Source organism: Polyodon spathula, chromosome 3 (assembly GCF_017654505.1).
Source record: "Polyodon spathula isolate WHYD16114869_AA chromosome 3, ASM1765450v1, whole genome shotgun sequence".
Lineage (NCBI taxonomy): Eukaryota > Metazoa > Chordata > Actinopteri > Acipenseriformes > Polyodontidae > Polyodon > Polyodon spathula.
Window position 1 is genome coordinate 45,290,144 of NC_054536.1, and position 26,572 is coordinate 45,316,715.

Consider the following 26,572-nt stretch of genomic DNA (forward strand, 5'->3'; position numbering starts at 1 on the left):
TTGCGGAAACCAACACTGTCATGTCACATAACCGTGTCATATTTTGAACACAGTGCAGTGAAGCTTGTCGTGGTTTGAACACTTTGTGCATAAAAATAGCCCATCACAGCAATAGGAGGGCTTGTATTTGGAAACATATTTTCTGTTGAATTAAGTCTATATTCACTTTCAGTTCACCAAAGGTAACCTTCTGAGAAATGTTAGTGAATAATACAAAATAACTTATGAACTAGTTATTTTCACGTTTGCGAAATTAATTTTGTAAAAATAGATTACAAGTTTCAGAACTTTTTTATGTTGTTGTTTTTAGCAATAATGAAATACAACAGTTTCAGGTCTCCAGGTGCCAATTTAATTTTTTTTAAAAATGTACATTGATAGTTGAGTAATGTATATGATACAACAATCACATCCTCATTTCATTTGACCTTTCTTCTTTAAAAAATATCTAAATAAGTTGACTTAGAGGCAGGTTAAATCTCTTTATAATCTGGTGACCCCTTATTTTTATTTCTGTGTTAAAGGTGTTGTAGGAGAAGTATATTTTATCCTGCAAAGTTTAAGACAGAAATTAAGACAGTGGAGTATCCATATTTAAGATTAATGTTATCTGTTGCATATGTGTGATAACTATACAAGGCATTCTATATGTATTTTATTTTATGACTGCTATTAGTTTAATAGAAGAAAAACAACACATTGATAAAAACATGCTTTTTCTTCAGCAAAAAAGGTCAGGGCTCAACTTATTGGGGGGGGGGGGGGTTGATCCCTTTAATTTTCCCCAAATAGTTTTATTTAAAAATTTCCTTCTTAACATGTTTTAAGCCGACAGGTATCACTTAAAACAGAAAGGATACTGTTAAAAACGTGTTAATTGTATGATGACATTTCCTCCTTTGTCTAAGCAGTTTTCAATACAAATCAATGATACCAGTGATAATGAGAAAGCGTCTCCTGACAATCTTAAAGTTAATTTGTGCATTTTCCAGAGGCTAATGCTTCAGATTATAGTAGATTAAATACCTTTTGTAAGTAAATAAATGACAACATTTCATTTGATCAGAAAAGGAATACGATTTAATCTTATTACACCTCATCAAAAGACATTTTCTCATGGTCATTGATTGGTACTAAAAAATGGAAGAGGCAGGACATTTCATCATGGAATTATCAAGTTTTTAACAGGTCCCTTTCCATTTTCAGTGATGCCCGGCAGCTGACAGCATGTTAAAGGGGGAATTTGGGAATACAACTACTGGGAGAAACTTAAAGGTTTTGCCAAGGTGGATTACTATTTACCACACAAAATAACTACTTCAGAAGAAAATTCCTGTTTCTGCAATCAGGGCAGCTTTTAAACAAAGCTCAGAAGAGCAGATTAGTGGGCTTAATTTATTGCACAGAGTCAAACGATTTAACACATTTTATCACCTTTAATACTAATAGTTTAATAGTAGAAAGTGGCTGAAAAAAAAACTCCTACTGCAACAGAAAAAAATATACAAAACAAATACCATGACATATTAAATGTTAAGAAAGAAAATATGAAAAGATTCTATGAAATAACCATTTCATAAATTGAAATATTGAGATTTATAATGTTTTCATACAGGAAGGGCCTGGTTTACAAATTGGACACTGGAGGAAAGCATAGAGATAGAGATACAGCCAGATGGAAAGTGGAAATTAAAGAGAGAAGATGCAGTTTCTTAGGCAGGAAAGGGACTAGATTTGCAGCAGTAATCAGCAATAAAATAGAATCTCAGAATTTGATATTACAGTGCAGTCTATTTATAAGAATCACACCCATCCCAGGTGTTTTAATTCTTATAAGATGACGATTTTTAAAAGCGGACCAATATGGTTACTGTGGTGCAGAATCAAACTTAGTATGAGAATGATACAAGCTTGTTCCCTGGCTGCAGTGTAATGGGTTGACCACTAGATGCAACAAGTTCCTGCTTGTATGCACGCCTATGAAAAATCCACAGCTGCTACCCTTAACGAATTATAGATAATAGTCAATTGGTTAACTGCTTGTTAAAGTTAATGACACCTCAATAGAAATGGCTTAGCCCTGGTTTTCATTTCAACCGAGCTCTCAATTACTTAACTAGACCCTTAATTGAACTGATAATTTGCTTAATTAGACCTTTTTACTTGTTTTCAGCTCTTAAACAGTTGCAGTTCAAGTTACTTATAAAATGTTATAGCTAACTTGAAACAATTAAGGGTCTAGTTAAGTAACTGAGAGCTCGGTTGGAATGAAAACAAGCAGCCACAGGGGGTCCCCAGGACCGAGTTTGAGAAGCCCAGCTTAGCAGATAGCTTTGTGATGGGAGTATAGAGGCGTAAGGAAGCAGAAGTAACAAAAAGAAACCAAATTTGAGTAAGAGATCTAGTGTTTGTTCCACACAAAGTACTGTTAGTTAGTGCTCCAGCTGAGAAGTAGGTTTATTTTGTTTTTTTAGCGGTTGTTTTGCTACCGCAGTGTAAGAAAAATAAAACCAACACCAGTTTAAAACTGTAACTCAAGACTCCAGCCTGATCATTTACACTGTCCTCGGCCACTCTGTCACATTACAATTAGCAAAAATGTGCCATCAGAAGTTTAAATACAGTATATAGGGGTCAATGGTGCTCAATCATTAAGGACAATACATCAAAACAAGTCCACATGAGTAAGCAGCTTGTTATATGATTATGATTATGTTTACTCAAGGCTGCAGAATCCTATTTTGGTAGCAATATACCTGAGAAGGTGCCTTGAGAGAGTGCTTAGTTTAACTGCTGTGCTGTGTTACGTGTAATGGCCTTTGAATTGAAAATGACATCACAGTACAGCATTTTACTGTCCTGACTACCACTGCATTCATATCTCACAGTTTTTCATTAAACAGAGATGCAAAGCTTTGCAGTCTCCTCCCCTCCTCCTCAACACGCTTTCTACATGCATATCACACAATACCATGGCTATGTAGTCAATGAACGTGTATTAACTTTATTGAAACACTTATTCGCTAACAGGGAACACAAAAAACATACCTGCACAATGCAGTGGCACAGTGCACTATCCACGCTACATACATGCCTAATCACACGAGATGTAATCAAAATCAAATTTAAAGACAGCTTTTATTGGCTGTACACGTCATTGCACTTGATCAAGTACCGTATTACATGTAGTCAGTTTGCCCCAAAATGAATGGATTTCTTGATCCTTACAAGCAGATTATTTTGCATATAGGAATGATTTGGTCCCAGTGGTTTTGATCACTATATGCGGTTAATTCTTATATCAGTGATACTTATAAACAGACTGCACTATATTGAATTACTACTGTGAAATGAAAATACAAAGACAGTAAGAGCATTTATAAAATGGCCTGGATAAATTAAGTGCTGTGATTAGCTTAACATGATCACATGACTGCAGTAAGAAGTATCTTACTTACCTGATCTATTTATATTACTACACCTTAATAGTAACATCTAAACAGTGTTTATGAAGGTAAAAATGTAAGAGCATTTAAATCACTCAACAATCTGTTTTTTTCTCTGTCACTAAAAATTACAGAAAAAAATGGCAAACATACTGTAACAGAACAAAGAAAACTCAGAGGTAAGCAGTGGCAATAACACTTTTTTCAAAAGCCATCTAAGAAATCACCACAAAGTCTCACTCAGCATGTATATATGCAGCAGCGGCATCTTCTTATTAAACTAAATATCGCCTTATAAAACTGACTAGTGAATATGCAATGTTTAAACTAGACACAACAAATACATCTCATCACTACCCTCTGATTTCAGAATCATATTTAAAACTAAATAAAAAACTTTTCTGCTCTCTTCTGACCCAACCATTGGTCTTTTTAACAAGGTTGGGTTTGGCATAGAGTTCTATTGTGCTCGCCGCGGACGGGAAGGACTGCAGCACAGCACAGACAGACACGGAAGTCGTTTAGTCCACATATCATCTAATGCCGGTTACTGGCCATCGATGTGAAAACAGCCTCTGAAATTATTGGTCAGCTTCTCTTGAAGAAGCAAAACCTGAGAAGGTTCATTTCCTGCACACACACAAAAAAAGAAATAAAAATGACTCGGAAGCTCCTCCCTTGATGTCAAGTGCCAATGCAGTGTTTAGATGTTCTGAATCCTTCCTCAGATGTTGGAAATCAGTCTGCTTCAATTCCCAAATACCATTTTATGTCAAAAATGTTACTATCAATGGGACTGTTTAATGTAATGTTTATGGCAAATAAAAAAGTACAAAATATATGTAATCGGGGACTATTTTTTTCAGTGGAAGGATACATCATTTCAGTTTTTTCCCTTAAAAAAGCTAGTTTGTGTAATTATTAAAATAAAAAATGTAGTCATTTTATAAGCAAAATAACCCACTTCAGGATGTGTGGTAAGACAATTCTTACCGCGCTTCCTGGGTGGCCTACTGCCTCGTGCCTCACAACACACCCAGGGCGTGCAGTAAGAATTGTCTTACCACACATCCTGTCGTGGGTTATTTCTTACTTATTCACAAAAAAAGGTTTTGAAAGTAAAAGATTCCACTCAGAGTTTCTTGCTTTCACTTTCAATATGATATTAGATCAAACATTGCCAGTCAAAAAATAAAAACCCTAGAGCTTCCCTGCATCTTGGAAGTTGGAAGTTAAAACTTAAAAATCTGGTCACCTTATTTCAGCGACAGTCTGAGAGACTAGTTGATAGGGGATGGTGGGTATCCATCGCTTAACCCCATGACCGCTGCAGAAAAGAAGTATAACCATACCTTTAAATGTGCTTGTACTAATTGACCAACATTTGCAGTCTTTAAAATGCAATTCCAATGTTTAGATTACAGTACACTCCTCAGAAGGTTAGCAATATTATCCTGGCTGGTTGTGTTTTACAGAACATGGCTCTCCGTAATGGATGTGATGTTGAACTTACAGAGGAAAGATTATAGGGTTTGAGGGAAGCAGATGCTGAACTTGAAGCCCCAGTGGTGGAGGTTACAAATGCTGCAAGTGTCAGGCAGATCACAGACAAAAGCCTTATAGATTTTTGTAATTTTATCTCGCAGCCTTGCTTGTGGGGCTTGATCATCCTCTTCACTTGAACTGCTGGACATTTTTTTTGTGCTTTTGGCTCCTTTTTTTTTGGTTTCAAAATGTCCTCTATTCGTTATTGCAGACGCACAGGATGTTGAATCCTTACCCCGCCCCACTGTGCTTTGATTGGCTGGGCGCATGATTCGCTATTTGATTTGAGTGAGCCCATGCATGAGACCCAACTTCTAAATCACGTTTTTGTGCGCTATCGTGGAGGTTCGCTAACGCTGTTATTTTTCCCCGAGCGGAAGCGGCTGCACACATATTTGCTAAATAAGGCCCTACGTTTATTAACCATTTGCGGTCCTATGTCGGACCAGGACTGACATTACAATTTTCCCTTTCCAGCCCGATGTCGGACCGTGTCCGACATCATCAAAAAGACGTAAAGCACAGGTCTATAGTTGTTTTTTCTCTGGAAAAAGCCAAGAAAACCTTTCAATGGCCGAGTGAGACCAATAGGAGCCGAATGAAGCCGAAAAAAGAAAAAAGGGTGTATTTGATAGCCCCATGCACTACAGAGATAACGTGGACATAAACAAAGGAGATAGCTGCTTCTGCATCCAGTGCTCAAAGAATATCACAGATATTTGCAGAGCTTTTTGAGATGTTATAGTAATAAAATAATGACTTGGACCGCATTATTCAGGAGTTTGGTGATAAAACAAGTGATCAGGAGAGGATTTATCAGTATGCAAGTCTTTATAGAGAAATAATTATAACAAAATTAGACAACTAATGTTCCTAAATATTTAAAAGCTTACCTGAAAAACAGTAAATGCTAAATTTTAGAATACTTTATGTCAGTCTTTTAAAGACATCATATTTAAACCATCAGTGAATTATCAAACAAAATAAAAACACAAATAACTGTAAAAATAACAACAACCACATGAAATTTCCTCTTCTTGTATAGGACAGAGAGATCTTAAGCAGAAATATTTCTGATGTTTGATGCACAACATGTCCAATGATCAGCAAGAAAGGGCTTTGCAACTTACTTCAATCCATTTGTCCCCGTTGTGCATCAGAGGCCACCTCCTCCTCCCCAGCCTCCACTTGTTTTTTGGCTTTGTCTAAGCAGGAGGGCAGCTATCCAATCCCCTGTCCATGGCTTCCCTACAGTCAGCCTCTTTACTATGAGCAAACTACCTCTAAGGACGAGGCCAAAGGCCACAGATGTAATGAAAATATGTATAACATAGTAATGTCTTGTTTAAGCTTTGCTAAATATTGTTCTTTCTATCTCATGAATTTTCCTGACTGAACCAATACGATTGAATTCCGGCTAATTTCCAGGCCAATATTAGAATGTCATGATACTGTTGTCTTCTAACCATTTCTTCACTTGTTTGGCTCAATGGCAAAGGGCTCCATCATCTTGTAAGTAGAAATTACTGTTGTGAAAATGGTTCTGAAAAGTAAGGAGGAGGTGGTTTAGTTGTGTTTTCAGGTGCCAGTCCTTGTTCATAGCTGTCCCATTCGGTAAAACCTGTAGGGATCCTGTGACTTTGTCAGAAAAGTACAATATCACCAGATGTGGACTGTTCCTGAATGCTTTGTCGTTGGGACAGTACACTCGGGCCTGTATCTTTCTCCTTTGCGGCTTCAAACTCGTAATCCACAGTTGAAGGGGGAGAAAAATACTTTGGCCCAGTCATCTTTGGTCCAATCTTAGTATGTCCGACAAAGGTACAGAATTCTCTGATGGTTTTTATGCTCAGAAGGTGCTTTTCAGCAGGCCTAAGTGACATGTTTTTGTGGCGTTCCTGGCGAGCAGTGTTGACTTTTGGGCATCCATTCTTATATTCCTGAATGATCCTGGATACTGTGCTTTGGCCGGCATAGCCTCTGTTGACTATCAGACAACTACTAAAACCTTCCTTATGAAGTGCGATGATGGCTGAGCACATTTCTGAGGAGGTATGACTCTTCCCTGTGGCTTGTTCTGAAGTTACAAAATCTTTTTAAAAATCAAGCTTATCTAGATTAAATCTACTTCTAATTGTTACCTTTTAATTACTTCTGAGTAGCACATGTAAAGATTTGTGAAGTGTTTTCGGAAATCGTGTGTTTTCATATTAGATTTAGAAATGTCACATTTTTATACACGTAAGTATATGGAAAACTACAACGCAGTATGTAATTTAATATGTTAATGTAACATTATTCAGCAGGTTTTATTTGGCTTTTTGAAGCAACATTAGATAATTCTAGGATGATAATTCTAGGGTGATGCAAAACTTTTGGCCAGAGCTGTGCATGCTTTTTTGGAATGCCTTGTGACAGTATTCATGGAAAATTTAAATACATGCAAAACTTATGTCATTATAATAAAACTTGAAAATAGGTTTATTTTAGAGATGCATATTTAACAGTTATAAATGTAATTTATCCCTGGTACAAATACTGTTTTGTGTATAGTATTTTTTTATGTTTTATTTTTTTTCTTCAGATTTTTGATTGTGCTTGGGTGTTTAATCTTGGCCATCTTGACAACTTTTAAAGAATATGAAGAGGTATCAAACTGGCTCGTTATATTGGTAAGTTGAAATTATTATTATAATTGTTATTAGTGATGTTAGCTTTATTATTATTGTAGTGTGCAATATACTAAACATACAATAATACATTTGCTCTAAAACATTACTCCTGGATGAATGGATATTATATCCTTCCATAGTTTAGCCTTCTGTGAACTCTGCTTCTACAGAACTTAGATATTGTTGGTTTACAGTTTGTTTACACTACAAATACAATACAGTAATTCCACAATTTGTTGCAATGTTACATATACTTTATATGAAATGTTGTATGTGGGGTCGTTACTGTAAATACTACAGCTCAATTCCTATAAAACAGGTGTACATTGTGTTTCAGTGATTTACATTGAAAAAAAGATGCCCACAGTTGTAGTAAAAAATATACATACTCCAATGGAAACGTATAATTTCTAGAAAATTCTCAAACAAATAATTATAGGAAAAATATTTTGTAGCAAAAGTTTTGCTTTTGTGGGTGAAGAAAAGAAGTTACAAGAAATAGAGGTCTACATTATTTCAGCATTTTTGTTTGCAAAACTCCATAAATGCTAATTCAAAAGTATTCATACCCTGACTAGGAAAATGAAATGAATAGCAGTTGAGGAGCTTTAGCAATAATAACCTCTTTTGAACGATCAGGATGCTTGTCAATGAGCTGATTCTTTAGTGATTTTTGATCATTCTTCAATGCAAAAAATCCAGTCTCACTTGCAGCTAATTAATTCACAATATCTTTGGCAGTCAATCTCGGCTTGTTATTAACCTTCCTCACAATTCTTCTACTTGTTCTTAGTGAAAGAACCTTCCCTTCCAGACCGAGGGAGCGTTGTGACAGTACTATGAGTCTTGTATTTCTTGATAATAGAAACAGTGGTTGAAATTGCAATACTCGAATGCTTGGTAATCTTCCCGTGTCCTTCTCTAGCTTTATGACAATAATACATTTTCTGCCTAAAGTCTTGAGATAGCTCTTTACTTTATTCCCGTAATGGTAATGACAGCAATGATCCTATGCCTAACCCTTTTATACTCTCAAAAGAAGGGTTAGGTAATCTAGCATTTTCTGGAATTAAGGTCTGCATTATCATATTGAAATTAGTACCTTGTAGACAACACCATCATATAATCAAAGGGTATGAATGTTTTTCAATGAGCATTTTTGGATTTTTGCAAAAAAATAAAATAAATTGCTGAAATAAATAATTGTAGACATCTTTTTCTTGTAATTTTTTTTCCTCATCCACAAAAGCAAAACTTTTGCTACCAAATACATTTTCTTAAAATTATTTGTTTTCAAGAAATTATACATTTCCATTGGGGTATGAAAACCTTTGACTACAACTATATATTGAATGGTCTATAGCTACTGCATGAGTTACCATTTAACATAAATACAAAGCTACAAGCACTAATTGATCTTTATTGAAACAATACTACTTCATACACAAAGGCAATGAAAAAGTATTACTTCTTGCTTTTCCAGATACTTGCATTATAAAAAGTCTATGTCTGTTTTTGCACAGGAAACCTTCACCATTTTCATATTTGGATTAGAGTTTGCTTTAAGAATTTGGGCTGCTGGTTGTTGTTGTCGATATAAAGGATGGAGGGGGCGTCTGAAATTTGCCAGGAAGCCTTTGTGTATTTTAGGTAAAATATTCCTTTAACATTTCTCAAGAATCTTTTAAAAGTCAGTGGTAATTATAAAAATTAAAAAAATTAAAAAATTGACCATACCTACCTGTGTTTTATTATGACCTCATTCACAGTGTGGTGACAGGACCTGTTACTTTTTCCCAAGGGTTATTGAAGGCAGGTTAAGAAACTTGAACTTAGTTACACTTTATGGTTGTCCAGGTGACCGTTGTTGACAGGTTACCATGGCCATTGCCACGGGAACGCTTGTTTTGGGCATCTCCTGTTGTTGTGGGGATTCAGGCACTGTCATTCCTGTCCATTTCAAATATAAATATTGTTGTCCTTATGTTTCTTAATGTTGTTTTCAAACAAATGCCAATAAAAAGCCATGGTTTTGATGTGATGTTGCAAACATCTTTTTTGGATTCAAAATAGAGCCCACGGAGAAGTATTCAATTATTATTTTTTTATGTTTGCAGATATCTTTGTACTCATTGCCTCAGTGCCAGTTGTGATTATGCAGAATGAAGGGAACGTGTTGGCCACATCCCTGAGAAGTTTGCGTTTTCTGCAGATACTGCGGATGCTTCGGATGGACAGGAGGGGAGGAACATGGAAGCTTTTAGGCTCAGCCATTTATGCACACAGCAAGGTAAGGTTAAAAATCTAAATCTGTGTATGGTAAAAGTTGCCTTGGAAACACATGGCTGGTTTGACTGACCCCAGTTAGCACTAAGATTTGACAGTCTTACATTGGGATTAGTGCTAAGCATGGTCTGTGCAACAAGCTGTTCAAGTTTATTTATAAGATGATTTCTTTTTAACCATTAGTTCAAACTTCTGTGATCCATCTCTATTGTTCATATACCTGTTGCCCCTGATAAAGCATTACATTGTAAACAAACAGTGTAATAAAGCATAGTGAAAGCATGTTAAAATGTTGTAAAGCCCAGCATATTAAAAACCTGGCAAATTATGGTATACTATGGTAAGTGTCTAGTCTAACATGGGAAAACATTTGAAATTACTGTGCATATTTATTGTGGTAAACAATGATAAGGTTGTGTCTATGTTTTAGTAATATAACTGTCATAAACTCTGTTACTCCTAGGAACTGATCACTGCCTGGTACATTGGATTCCTGTCCCTTATCCTTGCATCATTCCTTGTTTACTTGGTTGAAAAAAATGACTTTGATATGGAGTTAAATCCCACACCTACTGGTAACCCAAATAATATCCAGGATTTTGATACATATGCAGATGCACTGTGGTGGGGCTTGGTAAGCAAACCTCTAGAGTGCGTGTGTGTGTGTGTGTGTGTGTGTGTGTGTGTGTGTGTGTGTGTGTGTGTGTGTGTGTGTGTGTGTGTGTGTGTGTTTTGCATGTCCCCATTCATAACAGCCCTTTGAATACAAAGGCATTGCCGTTAAATAAGGCACTATGATAAAATAAGTGGCTAGCTGGTGATTCCAGGGATACATTTCTTTAGCTAATCCATAATGCCCATCTGCTGGTGCTGATGTTATGTGATCATTTTTCATTACATTTTCATAATAGTGACTGCATGACATTTAGTTTTTTATAAACTGCAGAAAGTGTTTATAAATCTGGTTCTTTAGAATTAATGTCTGCTTGACCAAAACAGACTATTTATTTTTTCATATTGATGACAAGGCCTCTGGCATGTTTTTGATTTCAATAACACTTGATCTATGAATGTAAGGAGCCAATGTACAGTTAAAGCTAATTCTTATGTTAACAAATGAAAGATATCTTTGAGCTCATCTTGGACTCAAGATTGGACTCCCCAGATTGGACTCAAGATAAATGGCTGTATCGCTGAAACATTATGATTTAGTTATTACCCTTATTTATGTTATACCGAGTTAGGGCTTCCTCAAAGTTACACTGAATATAGATAGTACTGTTGTCTCTTGTCAAAAGAGTTTGCTACCCATATATAATGACAGAAGAAAGGAACCAACAGCCAGTATTTTCAAATAAGACTTCCACGTATGTACTATAGCATGGATAAGAAACAGAAATAAACCTTTAATACCGTACCCAATAATTATCTTGGGCAAACTGGTTTATTATGTGTTAAATACCCTGTTACAGTTATCAAGGGAATGGGTTCTATATTATTTAATAAGGACAGACACTTTCACACTTGCACTTCTACCTGGGTCCAGACCCGGATCCTGGCTACCCGGGTCACAATCCCGCCTAGTGTGGAACCACGTACCTGGGTCGTACCTGTGTTAACCCGAGTCCCATTGACCCACCTCAGGATGTGGGTTGACATGCTTTGACCCAGATTGAGTGAGACAAAATGCATGACAGCCAACAAAATAAAACTTCCGCAAGGAGTATTTTGGTTTATTTTATTGCTTGAGACACACCAAGAGCCAGATTGTAGCAGGGATGAAGAAACATTTGCTCTAATCAACATTTGGGCCGACAGTTCAATCCAGAGAAGCTTCAACGGAAGAGTCTGTAACAAGCTGCTTCCAGGGCATTGTACTTGCATCTGTTGCCAGGTCAACCCTGTTTTATCAAAAGCAGTGTGAAGTCGCATAGCCCACCCGCATGTCATTGGGTCCTGACCCAGGTAGGTTCCGACCCTGTTAGAGCATGCCAGTGTGAAAGGGGCTTAAGGTGAAGAATATACCAGCAAACATATTATATAAAATGTATATTGAAGATCTTAATAAGATATTCATCATTATGTATACAATATTTTCACAGATAACCCTAACCACTATAGGCTACGGTGACAAAACCCCTAAAACATGGGCAGGTCGCCTCCTGGCCGGAACATTTGCCCTCGTTGGAGTCTCATTCTTTGCACTTCCAGCTGTAAGTGTTGTGTTTTCAACTAAAATGACTTGATTATTACAAAATCTGAAATATAGACTGTCGCTTTCCAGCTGCCTCCTATGTCTTACATGTCTGCAAAACATTAAAGAGAAAGTAGTGGGGTTCCGAAAAATATAGCGTTACACGTCCCCATGTGTTTAACTGTTTAAATAATGTACCTGTAATTTTTGCTTTTCTTTGTAACATCCTGAGAACTTTTTACACTATATGAGGTTATTTTCAAAGGCTATCTGCTGGAGGATCACATTATTTCAACTGTTTGTTTTTTTTTTCTGAAGCCCTGTTTTTCACACCGATTCAGTATTTTCTAAAGCTGCGGAGAACACAGCTGGACTCTATCTGTTAGTTTGGTTCATTAGTTATCCTGACGGTTTCTTTTGGTAGAATACATAATAATCTAAGAGTCTGTGTCTATTTTCTAAAGACAAAAGTGGGGATAATGGAAACTTCCATCAGTTAACTTTCCACCTGCTTCAGCACGGTCAATACGACTATCCTGAAGTAAAAAACAGAGTTACATCAAGTAAGACCGAGTCTGGCATTCAACGAGGATCATGTGTGTGTGCATTACAATCCCAAGCTGAAATACAATCCCATTGCAATGAACGCACAATTCTCTTTACCTCAAGCTGATCTGAAGACGATCCGACCATCCCTTCATGTCAAAATGAGACTTTGTTTTTTATAAAAACAACAAACTTAAAAAAAAAAAAAAAACCTTTAATGCGACACTGTTGAAGCTGGCATATGTATTCTTCCCGGGCTCACATGAAATTTGCATTCCTTTGTTATCTTGTCTAATAATAACGCATTTTTAAGTTCCATGCTCTCCCCAGTTAATATCTCATACTCACACAGACCTGAATAAGAAAAAGTCAAGGTCTATAAATATACTACGGAACTAAAATGTTATTTAGGGGTAGCGATTGATGTTCAACAATGATGCAGTGTACACGTTGCCTTGCAATTCAAATATACGTTGGGCTTACCTTTGAAAAGTAGAAATACAAATTTCAACAAGGAAAATGTGCTTTCTGTATGGTGCAGAATAAAGTAGTAAATGTGGACAGGTGACTTTACCACAGAATGGTTTGTTAAATTGACTTTTTCCTGTTGCTGTTTAGTTTTAAGTACGATTTATAACATACAATAAATCCAATACCTTCCTTAAAGTAAGTTAGCTTTCATTTCTCTTCAGGGACCATGTCTTCAGTTTAACAGTACATTATTTAGTATTTCCATGCATATGCACTACTTGAAGTACCATTTTGTTTCAGCACTGTTCCATTTTTTTGTGCATATTATTCTTGTTGCAATATTGACTTAACAATTAAACATTACCTAGCCCACTTTAGTACTTCTGAAATATATAAATAAATAAATCGGATGGTTTGATGATTTTATTAAAAAGCATATGTCTGCAATGCATTTATTTATTTATTTATTTATACTTTTTTTTTTTTTTTTCAAATATAGTCTGATTCACTTGGGGCTACCCTGGAAAATAATTCAAACACGTCTCACTTTGACACAAAGGGGTGGCCAGATCTTGTTCTGGTATTTGTTCTTATTCATTTCTAAAAATATCAAAAAAGGTCCTTGTTCATCAAACCAAGTGAACCGAGATCACTTGAAATGGTCGTCTCGGTTCACTTGGAAGGGGACTCGGTACGTTTGCCACTTTGCTGCGTTTCAACTTTCTGCAATGTAAAACCAAACATATTCCAGTTTACTTGGAAACGAACTGCTCCAAACAGCGAAGCAAATCGTGCAAGTGATGTACTTCCGTAAGCACCCAAGTAAAGTGTCTCCCCTTATCGCACATGTGCAACGCAGGGCTTGTCAAAAAACATACGGATGGCCACCTGGATCAAAAACGCATACCTAGTACGTGTATTGATTTGGACCAATCAGAATACATAAAATAGTATGTGTTTTAAATAAATGTAAATTAACTATGCATTTTCTATATAGGGGCTGGTCATTTTACAGTAGTACCGTACTTACACAGGGGCTGGTCATTTTACAGTCATGCAGCGTAATTACGAGTGTAGCCAATCACCTTTGAGATAACATATTGTTAATTTCAGACATGAAATATGGTTAAAAAAAATTAAGAATAAGGAAAATTGCAAATCATGAAACTACAAATTGTCTTTTATGGTGCAAACATAGATTTGCTGAGTGAGGCTGATTTCTTGAGACAGACAATGTTGACTGTGACATGGTTCAGTTTGTATTAACAATGTTCGCAATCGTTTTTTTTTATTTTCTAATTATATTTATTTCAGTTTTATGCTAAAATATTGAGTTACCATGGCTAATATTATATTCAATGTCAGACAGTCCAACACTTTTGAAAAATTAGTTACACCGGGGTAACCACTGAATTAAAACAATGTCTAAGGCTCTGAAACCAATGGGTGGTGCTCGTCTCGGAGGGACCGGGTCAATTCATCTTTCACTACCCAATGCCAAGTCCATATACCTCCATGAATTGGTCAAGAATGGCAGATGTAAGGCGACTTAATTTATTACACTTATTATTTTCTTTAAATACATTAGTCTCATTTCATTTTCAGTGATCTGAATATTTGAAACCCGTACTAAATAGCACTTTTTTTGACCTGGGTGGCCTTCCATAAAAAACACACACACACCAGACAAGAACACTATGATGTCACATGTATACAACAACACATCACAAAAAAATACTATGGGGCTGAATTACTAACTGGCACAACCCAGGGCTAGTCAATGAAATGATGCTTATACTGTTTTGAGATTTAATTGCTGTTGCAGCAAGTGTGTTCTTTAAGCATTATAGCAAAACTGTCACAAACAAAGACAAGTATGAAATGACAACTGAATAATGATTTAGCACTTATAAAGAAAGAACAGTGTTTTATCCAACAATTACTTGATGCTTTTTCGACATGTTACATTTCTTCGGCAATGATTTTAAATTGTTAACACCAAATAAACCAAAATAATACAGACAACAGCACAATCACATAAATTATTCTCCATGTTGGGAATGATGGAAAACATTTTTCCAGAGAGAACTTCTGCTCTTGTAATCAACAAAAGAGCCGAGTGCGTCTGGAAAAGTGCAATGAGAAACCAGTAGTCCTCTAGTCTGGATGAAGCTGCAAGTGAACCAAACAAGTGCATTTGAATGCACTTTAAAAGAAACTCAAGTTTGCATGAAGTTTTCTGGTGTGAAAAGAACCAAAGTAAACTTAAAAAAAAAATTGCTTGTTTGCAAGTGAACCATGATTCAAATCACTTGCAAGTGAACTAGGTGTGAAAGTGCCCTTTAGTGAATATTTTATTTTATTTTATTTTTTTTCCCAGGGGATTCTAGGCTCAGGGTTGGCTTTAAAAGTCCAGGAGCAGCATCGGCAGAAACACTTTGAGAAGCGCAGGCACCCAGCAGCAGGCCTGATACAGGTTTGGAAATTTCTCATTTAAATTGGCGAGTAAGTCCAGTGGTAAAACATTCTGAAACATGCTGTACTACTGAGCAGAATTGATGGCTCTCAGCCAGAGCAAGAACTTCAAACACATTTTCAAGTTTCAAGAAAACTGTTGTTTTTGTGTGTGAGTTATTACCTTTGAAAGTAGAACTAAACCTGTATCTGCCATCTAGTGTACACTGTCATAAAAGTAATGCTGAAAATGATGACAATTGCAGTAAGGCCACTGTTTCCTTTTCTCTATACATTATCTGTACCGCTAGAATGAGCTGTCGCAAAGACAAAAAAAGCTATATAAAAAACAGCTAAGATTCCTATAGTACAGCCAAACCATTTCAAAAGGGACTAGGCAAATACGATGGCAGGGTTGACTTTTAGTTCATTAAAAATCTGCCAAAATAAGCATAAAATGAGCATTAAAAACACAACAAATATACCTGCTGTGGAATATGCATTGTGTTGATTACAAATGCTTTAATTAATACAATTTTAAATATTATTAAAGCTCTGTGATTTTTAATTTTTTTTTTTTTTATAATTTTTGGTTTTATTTTTAGAAATGTTGTTTTGTTACAGATACACATTAATAAAACAACTCAAATAGATGTATATCAATAATAGTAATACATCATGTTTTCCCTACATACATATTTTTTATTAAACAGTATCCACTGTATTTTAAACATTTTGACTTAGTTATCATAATTTCTCATGAGCGGCAGTAATGGTAACGTACAGTCCCCCAGTCTTTAATTAACTGCTTATTTTCAGTAAATACTGCACATGTCTTCTATAAAAATACAAATATATATATATATATATATATATATATATATATATATATATATATATATAGTAAAAGTTCCTCACACTCTCACGGTTCGTTGCCCCTTTAAGAACCGACCCAGGAAACAGGAATGGATTTTTTTTGGCGCTTGCGCGCACTTTTAATAAACACGAATCAAATAAACAAAACAGAAACAAAACCTAACTCCGCTTTGGAGCTCTGACTATATACCAACAGGTCCCTGACTAACACGCAGGACGGCTAAGCCGTTTACCTGTTACCAAACACAAAAACCACACAGATTTCACACAGCACTTCACATCGACTGCTCGGAAGCAGACCACACCTTCTGCCTCCCTCCACTCAGCAGCCCTGAACAAATTAGCTGATCTGTTAAAAATCCTGCACCTGGCTCCAATTTACAATTAGCACCAGGTGCAGGGGATTATTAAACAATAAAACAATTAAGACACATTGCATTCTCACATGTTTTAGCAGGGAAGGATTTTAACCCCCTCCCTGCTATCTTACTATTATATATATATATATATATATATATATATATATATATATATATATATATATATATATATATATATATATATATATATATAACAGTACCTTGCAAAAGTATTCAGACCCCTGACCAATTCTCTCATATTACTGAATTACAAATGATACATTGAAATTTCGTTCTGTTCGATATTTTATTTTAAAACACTTAAACTAAAAATCAATTATTGTAAGGTGACATTGGTTTTACGTTGGGAAATATTTTTAAGAAAAATAAAAAACTGAAATATCTTGCTTGCATAAGTATTAAACCCCCACACATTAATATTTAGTAAAGCCACCTATCGCTGCAGTAACAGCTTTAAGTCTTTTTGGGGTAAGAATGCAACAGCTTTGCACACAGTGTTGGAGTGATTTTGGCAGATTTGCTCCAGGTTGTTCAGGTTGGTTGGACGATGCTTGTGGATCTCAATTTTCAAATAGAGCCACAGATTCTCAATGGGATTGAGATCAAGACTTTGACTGGGCCACTGTAGGACATTCACCTTTTTGTTCTTGAGCCACTCCAATGTTGCTTTGGCCTTGTGCTTAGAATCATTGTCTTGCTGAAAGGTAAATTTCCTCCCAAGCTTCAGTTTTTTAATGGACTGATGCAGATTCGCTTGCAGTATTTTTCTGTATTTTGCTATTCTTCCTTCAGTGCAACAAGATGGCCAGTCCCTGCTGATGAGAAGCATCCCCACAGCATGATGCTGCAATCACCATACTTCACTGTAGGGATGGTGTGTCTTGAGGCATGGGCAGGTTTTAGGTTTGCGCCAAACATAGTGCTTTGAGTTTTGGCCAAAAAGCTCTATCTTGGTCTCATTTGACCACAAAACCTTTTCCCACATTGCAGCTGGGTCACTCTCATGCTTTCTGGCAAACTCTAGACGTGCTTTCAGATGGTACTTTTTGAGTACGGCTTCTTTCTTGGCACCCTCCCATACAGGCCAATGTTATGCAGAGCTCTTGATATGGTTGACTGGTGCACCATTACTCCACTCCCAGCCACTGAACTCTGTAGCTCCTTCAAAGTGATTGTTGGCCTCTCTGTGGCTTCTCTCACAAGTCTCCTTCTTGTTTGAGCGCTGAGTTTTGAGGGATGGCCTTTTCTTGGCAGTGCCTGGGTGGTGTGATGCAGCTTCCACTTCCTGATTATTGATCCAACTGTGCTCACTGGGATATCCAAACACTTGGATATTATTTTGTACCCTTTCCCTAATCTATGCATTTGTATTACTTTATCTCTAACTTCTGTAGAATGCTCTTTGGTCTTCATTTTCCTTCAGATTCACAGCCTTACCAATGATCCTTCAACAGTGGGGTTTTTATCCAGAAAATGTGACAGCAACTTTAATGGTTCACAGGTGGAGGCCAATTGCAAGGTAATTGTGTCCTCTTTAGGGCAATTTCTTTCATCGGAGCAAACTGGGAGCTTCCACAGCACAGGGGTTGAATATTTATGCAAGCAAGATATTTCAGTTTTTTATTTTTCTTAAAAATATTTCTCAACATAAAACCAATGTCACCTTACAATAATTGATTTTGAGTTTAACTGTTTTAAAAGAAAATATCGAACAAAATGAAATTTCAATGTACCATTTGTAATTCAGTAATATGAAAGAATTGGTCAGGGGTCTGAATACTTTTGCAAGCCACTGTATATCTATCTATCTATCTATCTATCTATCTATCTCTCTCTCTCTCTCTCTCTCTCTCTCTCTCTCTCTCTATCTCTATATATATATATATATATATATATATATATATATATATATATATATATATATATATATATATAGTGGCTTGCGAAAGTATTGACCCCCCTTGGCATTTTTCCTATTTTGTTGCCTTACAACCTGGAATTAAAATGGATTTTTTGGGGGTTTGTATCATTTGATTTACACAACATGCCTACCACTTTGAAGATGCAAAATATTTTTTATTGTGAAACAAACAAGAAATAAGACAAAAAAACAGAAAACTTGAGCGTGCATAAGTATTCACCCCCCCAAAGTCAATACTTTGTAGAGCCACCTTTTGCAGCAATTACAGCTGCAAGTCTCTTGGGATATGTATCTATAAGCTTGGCACATCTAGCCACTGGGATTTTTGCCCAGTCTTCAAGGCAAAACTGCTCCAGCTCCTTCAAGTTGGATGGGTTCCGCTGGTGTACAGCAATCTTTAAGTCATACCACAGATTCTCAATTGGATTGAGGTCTGGGCTTTGACTAGGCCATTCCAAGACATTTAAATGTTTCCCCTTAAACCACTCGAGTGTTGCTTTAGCAGTATGCTTAGGGTCATTGTCCTGCTGGAAGGTGAACCTCCGTCCCAGTCTCAAATCTCTGGAAGACTGAAAGAGGTTTCCCTCAAGAATTTCCCTGTATTTAGCGCCATCCATCATTCCTTCAATTCTGACCAGTTTCCCAATCCCTGCCGATGAAAAACATCCCCACAGCATGATGCTGCCACCACCATGCTTCACTGTGGGGATGGTGTTCTCGGGGTGATGAGTGGTGTTGGGTTTGCGCCAGACATAGCGTTTTCCTTGATGGCCAAAAAGCTCAATTTTAGTCTCATCTGACCAGAGTACCTTCTTCCATATGTTTGGGGAGTCTCCCACATGCCTTTTGGTAAACACCAAATGTGTTTGCTTATTTTTTTCTTTAAGCAATGGCTTTTTTCTGGCCACTCTTCCGTAAAGCCCAGCTCTGTGGAGTGTATGGCTTAAAGTGGTCCTATGGACAGATATTCCAATTTCCGCTGTAGAGCTTTGCAGCTCCTTCAGGGTTATCTTTGGTCTCTTTGTTGCCTCTCTGATTAATGCCCTCCTTGCCTGGTCCGTGAGTTTTGGTGGGCGGCCCTCTCTTGCCAGGTTTGTTGTGGTGCCATATTCTTTCCATTTTTTAATAATGGCTTTAATGGTGCTCCGTGGGATGTTCAAAGTTTCAGATATTTCTTTATAACCCAACCCTGATCTGTACTTCTCCACAACTTTGTCCCTGACCTGTTTGGAGAGCTCCTTGGTCTTCATGGTGCCGCTTGCTTGGTGGTGCCCCTTGCTTAGTGATGTAGACTCTGGGGCCTTTCAGAACAGGTGTATATGTACTGAGCTCATGTGACAGATCATGTGACACTTAGATTGCACACAGGTGGATTTTATTTAACAAATTATGTGACTTCTGAAGGTAATTGGTTGCACCAGATCTTATTTACAGGCTTAATAGCAAAGGGGGTGAATACATATGCACGCACCACTTTTCCGTTATTTATTTTTTAGAGTTTTTTATTTTCATTTCACTTCACCAATTTGGACTATTTTGTGTATTATCCTAATTAAATCCATTTTAATTCCAGGCTGTAAGGCAACAAAATAGGAAAAATGCCAAGGGGGGTCAATACTTTTGCAAGCCACTGTATATACAGTGGCTCTCAAAACTATTCATCCCCCTTGGACTTTTCCACATTTCATTGTGTTTCAACATGGAATCAAAATGGATTTAATTAGGAGTTTTTGCCACTGATCAACACAAAAAAAGTCCATAATATCAAAGTGAAAAATAAAGTCTACAAATTGTTCTAAATTAATTACAAATTTAAAACAGAAAATAATTGATTCCATTAGTATTCACCCCCTTGAGTCAATATTTGGTAGAGGCACCTTTGGCAGCAATTACAGCCATGAGTCTATTTGGATAAGTCTCTACCAGCTTTGCACATCTGGACACTGCAGTTTTTGTCCATTCTTCTTTGCAAAATTGCTCAAGCTCCGTCAAGTTGGATGGGGACCTTTGGTGAACAGCAATTTTCAATTCTTTCCACATATTCTCAATTGGATTGTGGTCCGGGCTTTGACTGGACCACTCCAGGACATTGACCTTTTTGTTGATCAGTGGCAAAAACTCCTAATTAAATCCATTTTGATTCCATGTTGTAACACAATAAAATGTGGATAAGTCCAAGGGGGGTGAATACTTTTGAGAGCCACTGTATATACACTGCCCCTACTATTATGGGGTAGTCATAATAATTGCACATACAGCAATCTACCCATTAAAAAAAAAATACAATAGGATTGGACTGAGTAACAGTGGATTGAAGGCATTCATGTTAGATAAAAAGCAGGTAAAATAAGTCTGGACCTCTATAACCTATTCAACAGATAGTCCAACATTACTAGAGTATAATACCTGAATAAGAAATTTTAAATATTAAAGCATTCTATTAGATTACATATATAAATGGAAACTAACCCATAATGTTTTTTTGTTTTGTCTTTTTTTGTAGTCTGCATGGAGGTATTATGCCACCAACTCCAGCAGAAATGACCTTATTGCCACCTGGAGATTTTATGAGACCATCATATCACTACCCTGTTTCAGGCATGTAAAACTGCAGTGACTTTTACATTTTGTATTATAATTTATGTTGCATTCATTTATTTTTATTCCTTCTTTTTATGTTTTGTATTTTATTTTTCACATTTATATTTATTTTTCTCATGTATCTTGTGATAGTCAGTCTGCATGGTCTCATTATGCTGCTGCTAAGAGTTTAGTTTCCATAGAAACCTGGATGCCACCTTTGACTGGATATTCATAATAAAGGTAAAAGGGATCATGCCTACTATGTCGTGTATTCAATTTCCATTACTGGTATATGCATTATTTCAATTTGTTATCAAGTATGATGTTTTGTCAAAGCATTCATTCTGTGTCAGTGTTTGTGCAGGGGGCATCATTTAGACATCCTTATCTACTAGAACACCATTGTCACACAATTGTATTGCTTCCATTTACTACACTTGTCCTTCAAGTTATCACAATCTAGCTTTAGTATAAAATATGAGAATATAGTTTAATTTCAGTGTTTTTTTCTTCATACTTGAAATATTTCACACTTATTCTGCATATGTGCGATAATAGTATTAAAAAAAACTTACTAAATTTTTTTTTTTTTTTTTTTTTTTTATGTTTAAAGAAAGGATCAACCTGAAGGAGTTTCCAGGTATGTCTGTATTTAATGGGAGGTGGGGGAGTTGCATATTTCACTAACCAGTGACTAAACATCAAATGTACCGGTACATACAATTCAAGCAAGCCCCCTTTATAGGGCCATGTTCAAAAGACAATTAGCGATGAATGCTACAGTTTGCCTAATTTTGTTTATTCAAGGGGTTGGGGCAGACCACTGGTCCATTTCACATGAAATTATCTAATGAACTGTTCCTAAGTAATGGTATAATAATTTGTTTAATTACCTCTGATAGCTAAGAAAATGATAGCTAAGTACCACAATTACCTCTGTCCAGCTATTGCCCCATTAATATATAGTCAGTGTCAGTGCTAGGATTTACTGGGTCCTGGTACAAGAAGACTGTGATGTAACCCCCCCCCCCCCCCCCCCCCCCCCAAAAAAAAAAAAAAGAAAAAAGAAAGAAAAGAAAAAATAGTGCAGCACAACGAAAAGAAAAACTTTAGAAAATAAATACATTAGCAGCAAAATTTGAATCTGTCAATTTTTTTTCTTCAACATAACTTAATCTTCAAACAAGACATTAATCAATCAAGTAACAGTATGTAACAAGATTAATCAATTTGTGCCCATTCAATGTTATTGGTTAATTTGTCCAATAACCGATTAGTGCAAGCTACTGTTGTAGTCATTGTTGTCATGCCATCCATGTATGCTCGAATTGGTGGTAGTCGCTTCCAGAAGTCAAGCATTCTCCTCCCACTACCCATTTTGATGCCTTAATAATTACTTCCATTGCCGTGGTAAAAGCCAGTGGAGAAATGGTACATCCTGCCATTATTCCAACCTAGGCATTGCCATGTAATGCTGAATTCTGAAGTTGAAAAACTAAATTGCAAATCTCCAAAGTAGGCTTTCACTAAGTTTGTTATTGTCGTCGGTACGCTGAAAAAATCAAATGCTGCCCAAACAAGTTCATGTGGCACTGAACATATGCATTAGCCAAATCCAGGAATGTCACATGGAGCTTCTTCCTCTACTTTTTTGCTGATTGAATTTGTTGCCAGATTACGCTGATGTGTTCTAAGCATCCTGGGAAACCTGGAATGCCTGCTTTTTGTATTGAAATGTCAATGAAGCAGTTCTTTAATAGGTAGGTTGACAATCTCTGAGCAATAATGCTGAAGAAATTCTTTCCTTCTACATTTAATAGGGAAATAGGACGAAACTGACTGATGCTTGTAGAATCTTTTCCTTTTGGTATAAAGACGCCACCTGTTCGGCACCATGCTCTTAGTACAACCTGTTTTTCCCATGCAACTTTCATTAATTTCCACAGGATTCGTAGAACTCCCAAGCAGTCTTGTACACTCTGTATGGAACTCCATTAAGCCCTGGAGATGATGATGCCCTTGCCTTTTTCACAGCTTGCTCTACTTCTTTCCACTTAGGTGCACAGTCCTTCATTTGGTATTCGGGTGGATTGATAGGTGGGATGTCTGAAGGAACTGACATAGGCTCCTGCATTTTTGAATCTGTATGTGTTTCCTCCAAATATCTCTCCTGCTCAAATTTAGATGATTTAACCTTTCCAAAGTAAAACAGAGATCTGTGTTTACTGTGTCCCACGTAGTTTTCTTACAAGCTCTTGGCCATTTAACTCCAGGCTTGTGCTCATTGAGGTTCTTTTCTCTTACGCTGGTTCATCTTTACGCTGGTTTGCAAGGATCATTAGGTTCATCACTAGTTGTATCCACGCAAGTCCTCCTCACGTTTATGACAGGGGTGCTGATATCCTGCGAACTGTGTTTTGCTTCCTGTCGCTGAATTACATTCGACTGACTTGACTGACTTCGTAAGAAGTACTGATCAATGTGAGGCCCTTGTCCCTTCTCCCTCAAGCATTTCATTCTCCCTTGATGAATTTTCAAACCCCTGACCGTTGTCACTTTGCTCCAGCCGCAGACACAAACCTGGAGTTCCATTTCTTTGCTAACTGCAGATCTTGAACTAGTCTTTTGTGAGGTGCTCTCCATTCTCATATCTGTTTCCGTTTCTAAGTCTTTAACCATGTTATCCAATGTTGAGTCATTTTCCACCCCGGCTCTCGCAGACTCTAGGGGTAGTTTTCTCTTTAATTTCTAAGAAGCCTTGGGCGGGTGTTTCCAGCATCCTGTTTACCTTTGAAAACAGAGCGCTGGATAATGCCGACCAGGGTAGCTAACCCTTGCCAGCCCCAATGGGGTCTCTTTCCTCCTGTCAAATGTCTCTCCATGCTGTCATGAGGTCTTTCCCTTGTTGCCAGCTGCACTATTCACAGCAGTCACTGGATGTACCCAGATCTTCATTAGTTCCATTACATGAGAGCAGATGTTAAACTTCATGCTGATTTGAACACAAAATATAATATTAAGAACAAATACTATGAGCAAGAATGGATATAGTGCTGGTGATATATCAAATGCACAATACTGACAACCACACTAACGCTTGCACCTGGAGCAAATGGGAACCAGTGCGACTGACTAAACAAGAATATCAAAATACAAACAACACTAATAATGAACTGATATAATTATAGTAAAAGACAAATTAAACATCAAATCAATCAAATGACTAAATTGAAAAATAATGCCAAATTAAAATATCATATCAAAATATAGAAATGTCAAATGAAAGAAGTGACAAACAAAACAATGTAAAATTACAATATTAGTATAAAATATTAAAAATAAAATAAATGTCAGTTTAACTTAATAAAAGAAATATAGAAGTAATAGAATATTAAATTCAAGCAAAATATCAAAACAAACTAAAACTAAAATAAAACAAGTTCAAATACAATATTGATTAAACAAGAATAAAAAGTAAAAAGGATATTAAGTCTAACATACAGTAAACTAAATGCCTATTTAAACTAATAAAAACAATATAAAGGTAATGGACTATTAACCTCAACAAAATATCAGAACAAACTGAAACTAAAATAAAAAAAAAAAACAAGTTCAAATACAATATCAATTAAAATAAGAATAAAAAGTAAAAAAGGATATTAAGTTAAATGAAATAGTCAGGCCTGCCTATTCGTAAACCTCTACGTTATCCTTAACACTATTAAAAATATCCAAACATAAAATCAAAACAATCTCAATACCATCAAAGACAAACTGTCTATAAAATTGTCAAATCAACCTACTATTGTGCAAAACCTAAAACAAATTCAAAACAATCTTATCAATCAAACTAAATATGATCTATTCAGTGACCAATAAACGTATATCTTAAAACAATCAAAAAGAACAGTTCAAAATACAGTTGCTACAGAACAATAATATTAACAAGGCTCCATGGTATGATGATATAAAATATTCAAATAATGATAATGAATAAAAGTATTCGCTATGTATAGCAACTTGTCATTTACTAGAACATTACAAGTGAATACAAATAACTCATAATTCTGTTACTTCTGAACCACTACAAATAAGTAAAACACTATTAATAAAAAATGAGGTCTTAACTAATTACGAATAGTTTATACTACTACAATATCATACTTAAACTTATAATAACATTTCTAAGGGAAGCAAGATAAGCGGGAAAGAAAAACATATTTCATGCTTTTTTCATGAGGTTTCCTCATGCTCTTAGGCTTTTACATTAAATTAACTCCAAAAGGTTATGTTAGCACAGGCACAAGAGGCTATGGTATATACTCTAATATCCACACACACCCGGGTCAGGAGGCGAAGCCGAGTTGCTTTAACCTCCCAGGGCGTGTGGATATTAGAGTATATCAAACGCCCTGAAATGCCTTATTTCGCTTATGAAATGGGTCAACTAACTAAAAAAAAAAAAAAAAAAAGGAAAAACATTTTAATTAACAAGAAAATATTTTTTTATTAAATATCCTTCCACCTCTGACCTAAAAAATAGTCCCTTAAAAACTTATACAAAAAATTATTTATTATTATTATTATTATTTATTATTATTATTATTATTATTATTATTATTATTATTATTATTATTATTATTAAGATTGAACTGATTAAAAAATTGAACATTATTAATATAAATTTAAATATGGCTACCGGTTTATCTTTCATTTTTCAAAATTCTAGTGGCGTATGGATATCTGCAAGTGATTCACATTTTTTTTTTAAAGTTTCAGCTGTATACTTAATATGCTGTAATATTCACACCCCAACATCTTCTGTGTGGATATTTATGGTAACAAAGTTTTGAAGAAGCCTGTTGTTGTCTTCTTTTAATCATGCAGGGTTGGATTATTAGGAAAGGAAGTAAATGAGATATGATTAATTGTGAGTGTTTTTCTCTTTATTTATTTACGTTTTAACTGGAAACCAGGAACACTCTACACTGAAGGTACTTATTTTCAATAGCGTATGTTTGGAATATATTTGTGGAAGTGGCCGAGTCGGGTATGAAAATATTTCAAAGGTCTTGGGCTCGGGTCAGGTTTTTTGTTTGGTCGGGTTCGGATCGGGTTTTAAATTTAAGCCCAAGCAGACCTCTTAAGTTTAAGTGTATTGCAATAGCCCTGGGAACTAGATTTTATAACGGGTTGCA

At 36.1% G+C, this 26,572-nt stretch overlaps 1 protein-coding gene across 1 annotated transcript in view; it reads left to right on the forward strand.

Moving 5' to 3' along the window:
- The window catches only part of kcnq3 (potassium voltage-gated channel, KQT-like subfamily, member 3), a 190,149-nt gene that overhangs the window by 149,954 nt on the left and 13,623 nt on the right, over positions 1-26,572 (forward strand). Inside the window, exons 2-9 of the mRNA XM_041241842.1 lie at positions 7,576-7,663; positions 9,187-9,313; positions 9,781-9,953; positions 10,413-10,583; positions 12,052-12,162; positions 15,541-15,636; positions 21,295-21,389; positions 21,988-22,014. Of these exons, the coding sequence (XP_041097776.1) occupies positions 7,576-7,663; positions 9,187-9,313; positions 9,781-9,953; positions 10,413-10,583; positions 12,052-12,162; positions 15,541-15,636; positions 21,295-21,389; positions 21,988-22,014 (888 nt within the window). The remainder of the gene's footprint in view (positions 1-7,575; positions 7,664-9,186; positions 9,314-9,780; positions 9,954-10,412; positions 10,584-12,051; positions 12,163-15,540; positions 15,637-21,294; positions 21,390-21,987; positions 22,015-26,572) is intronic.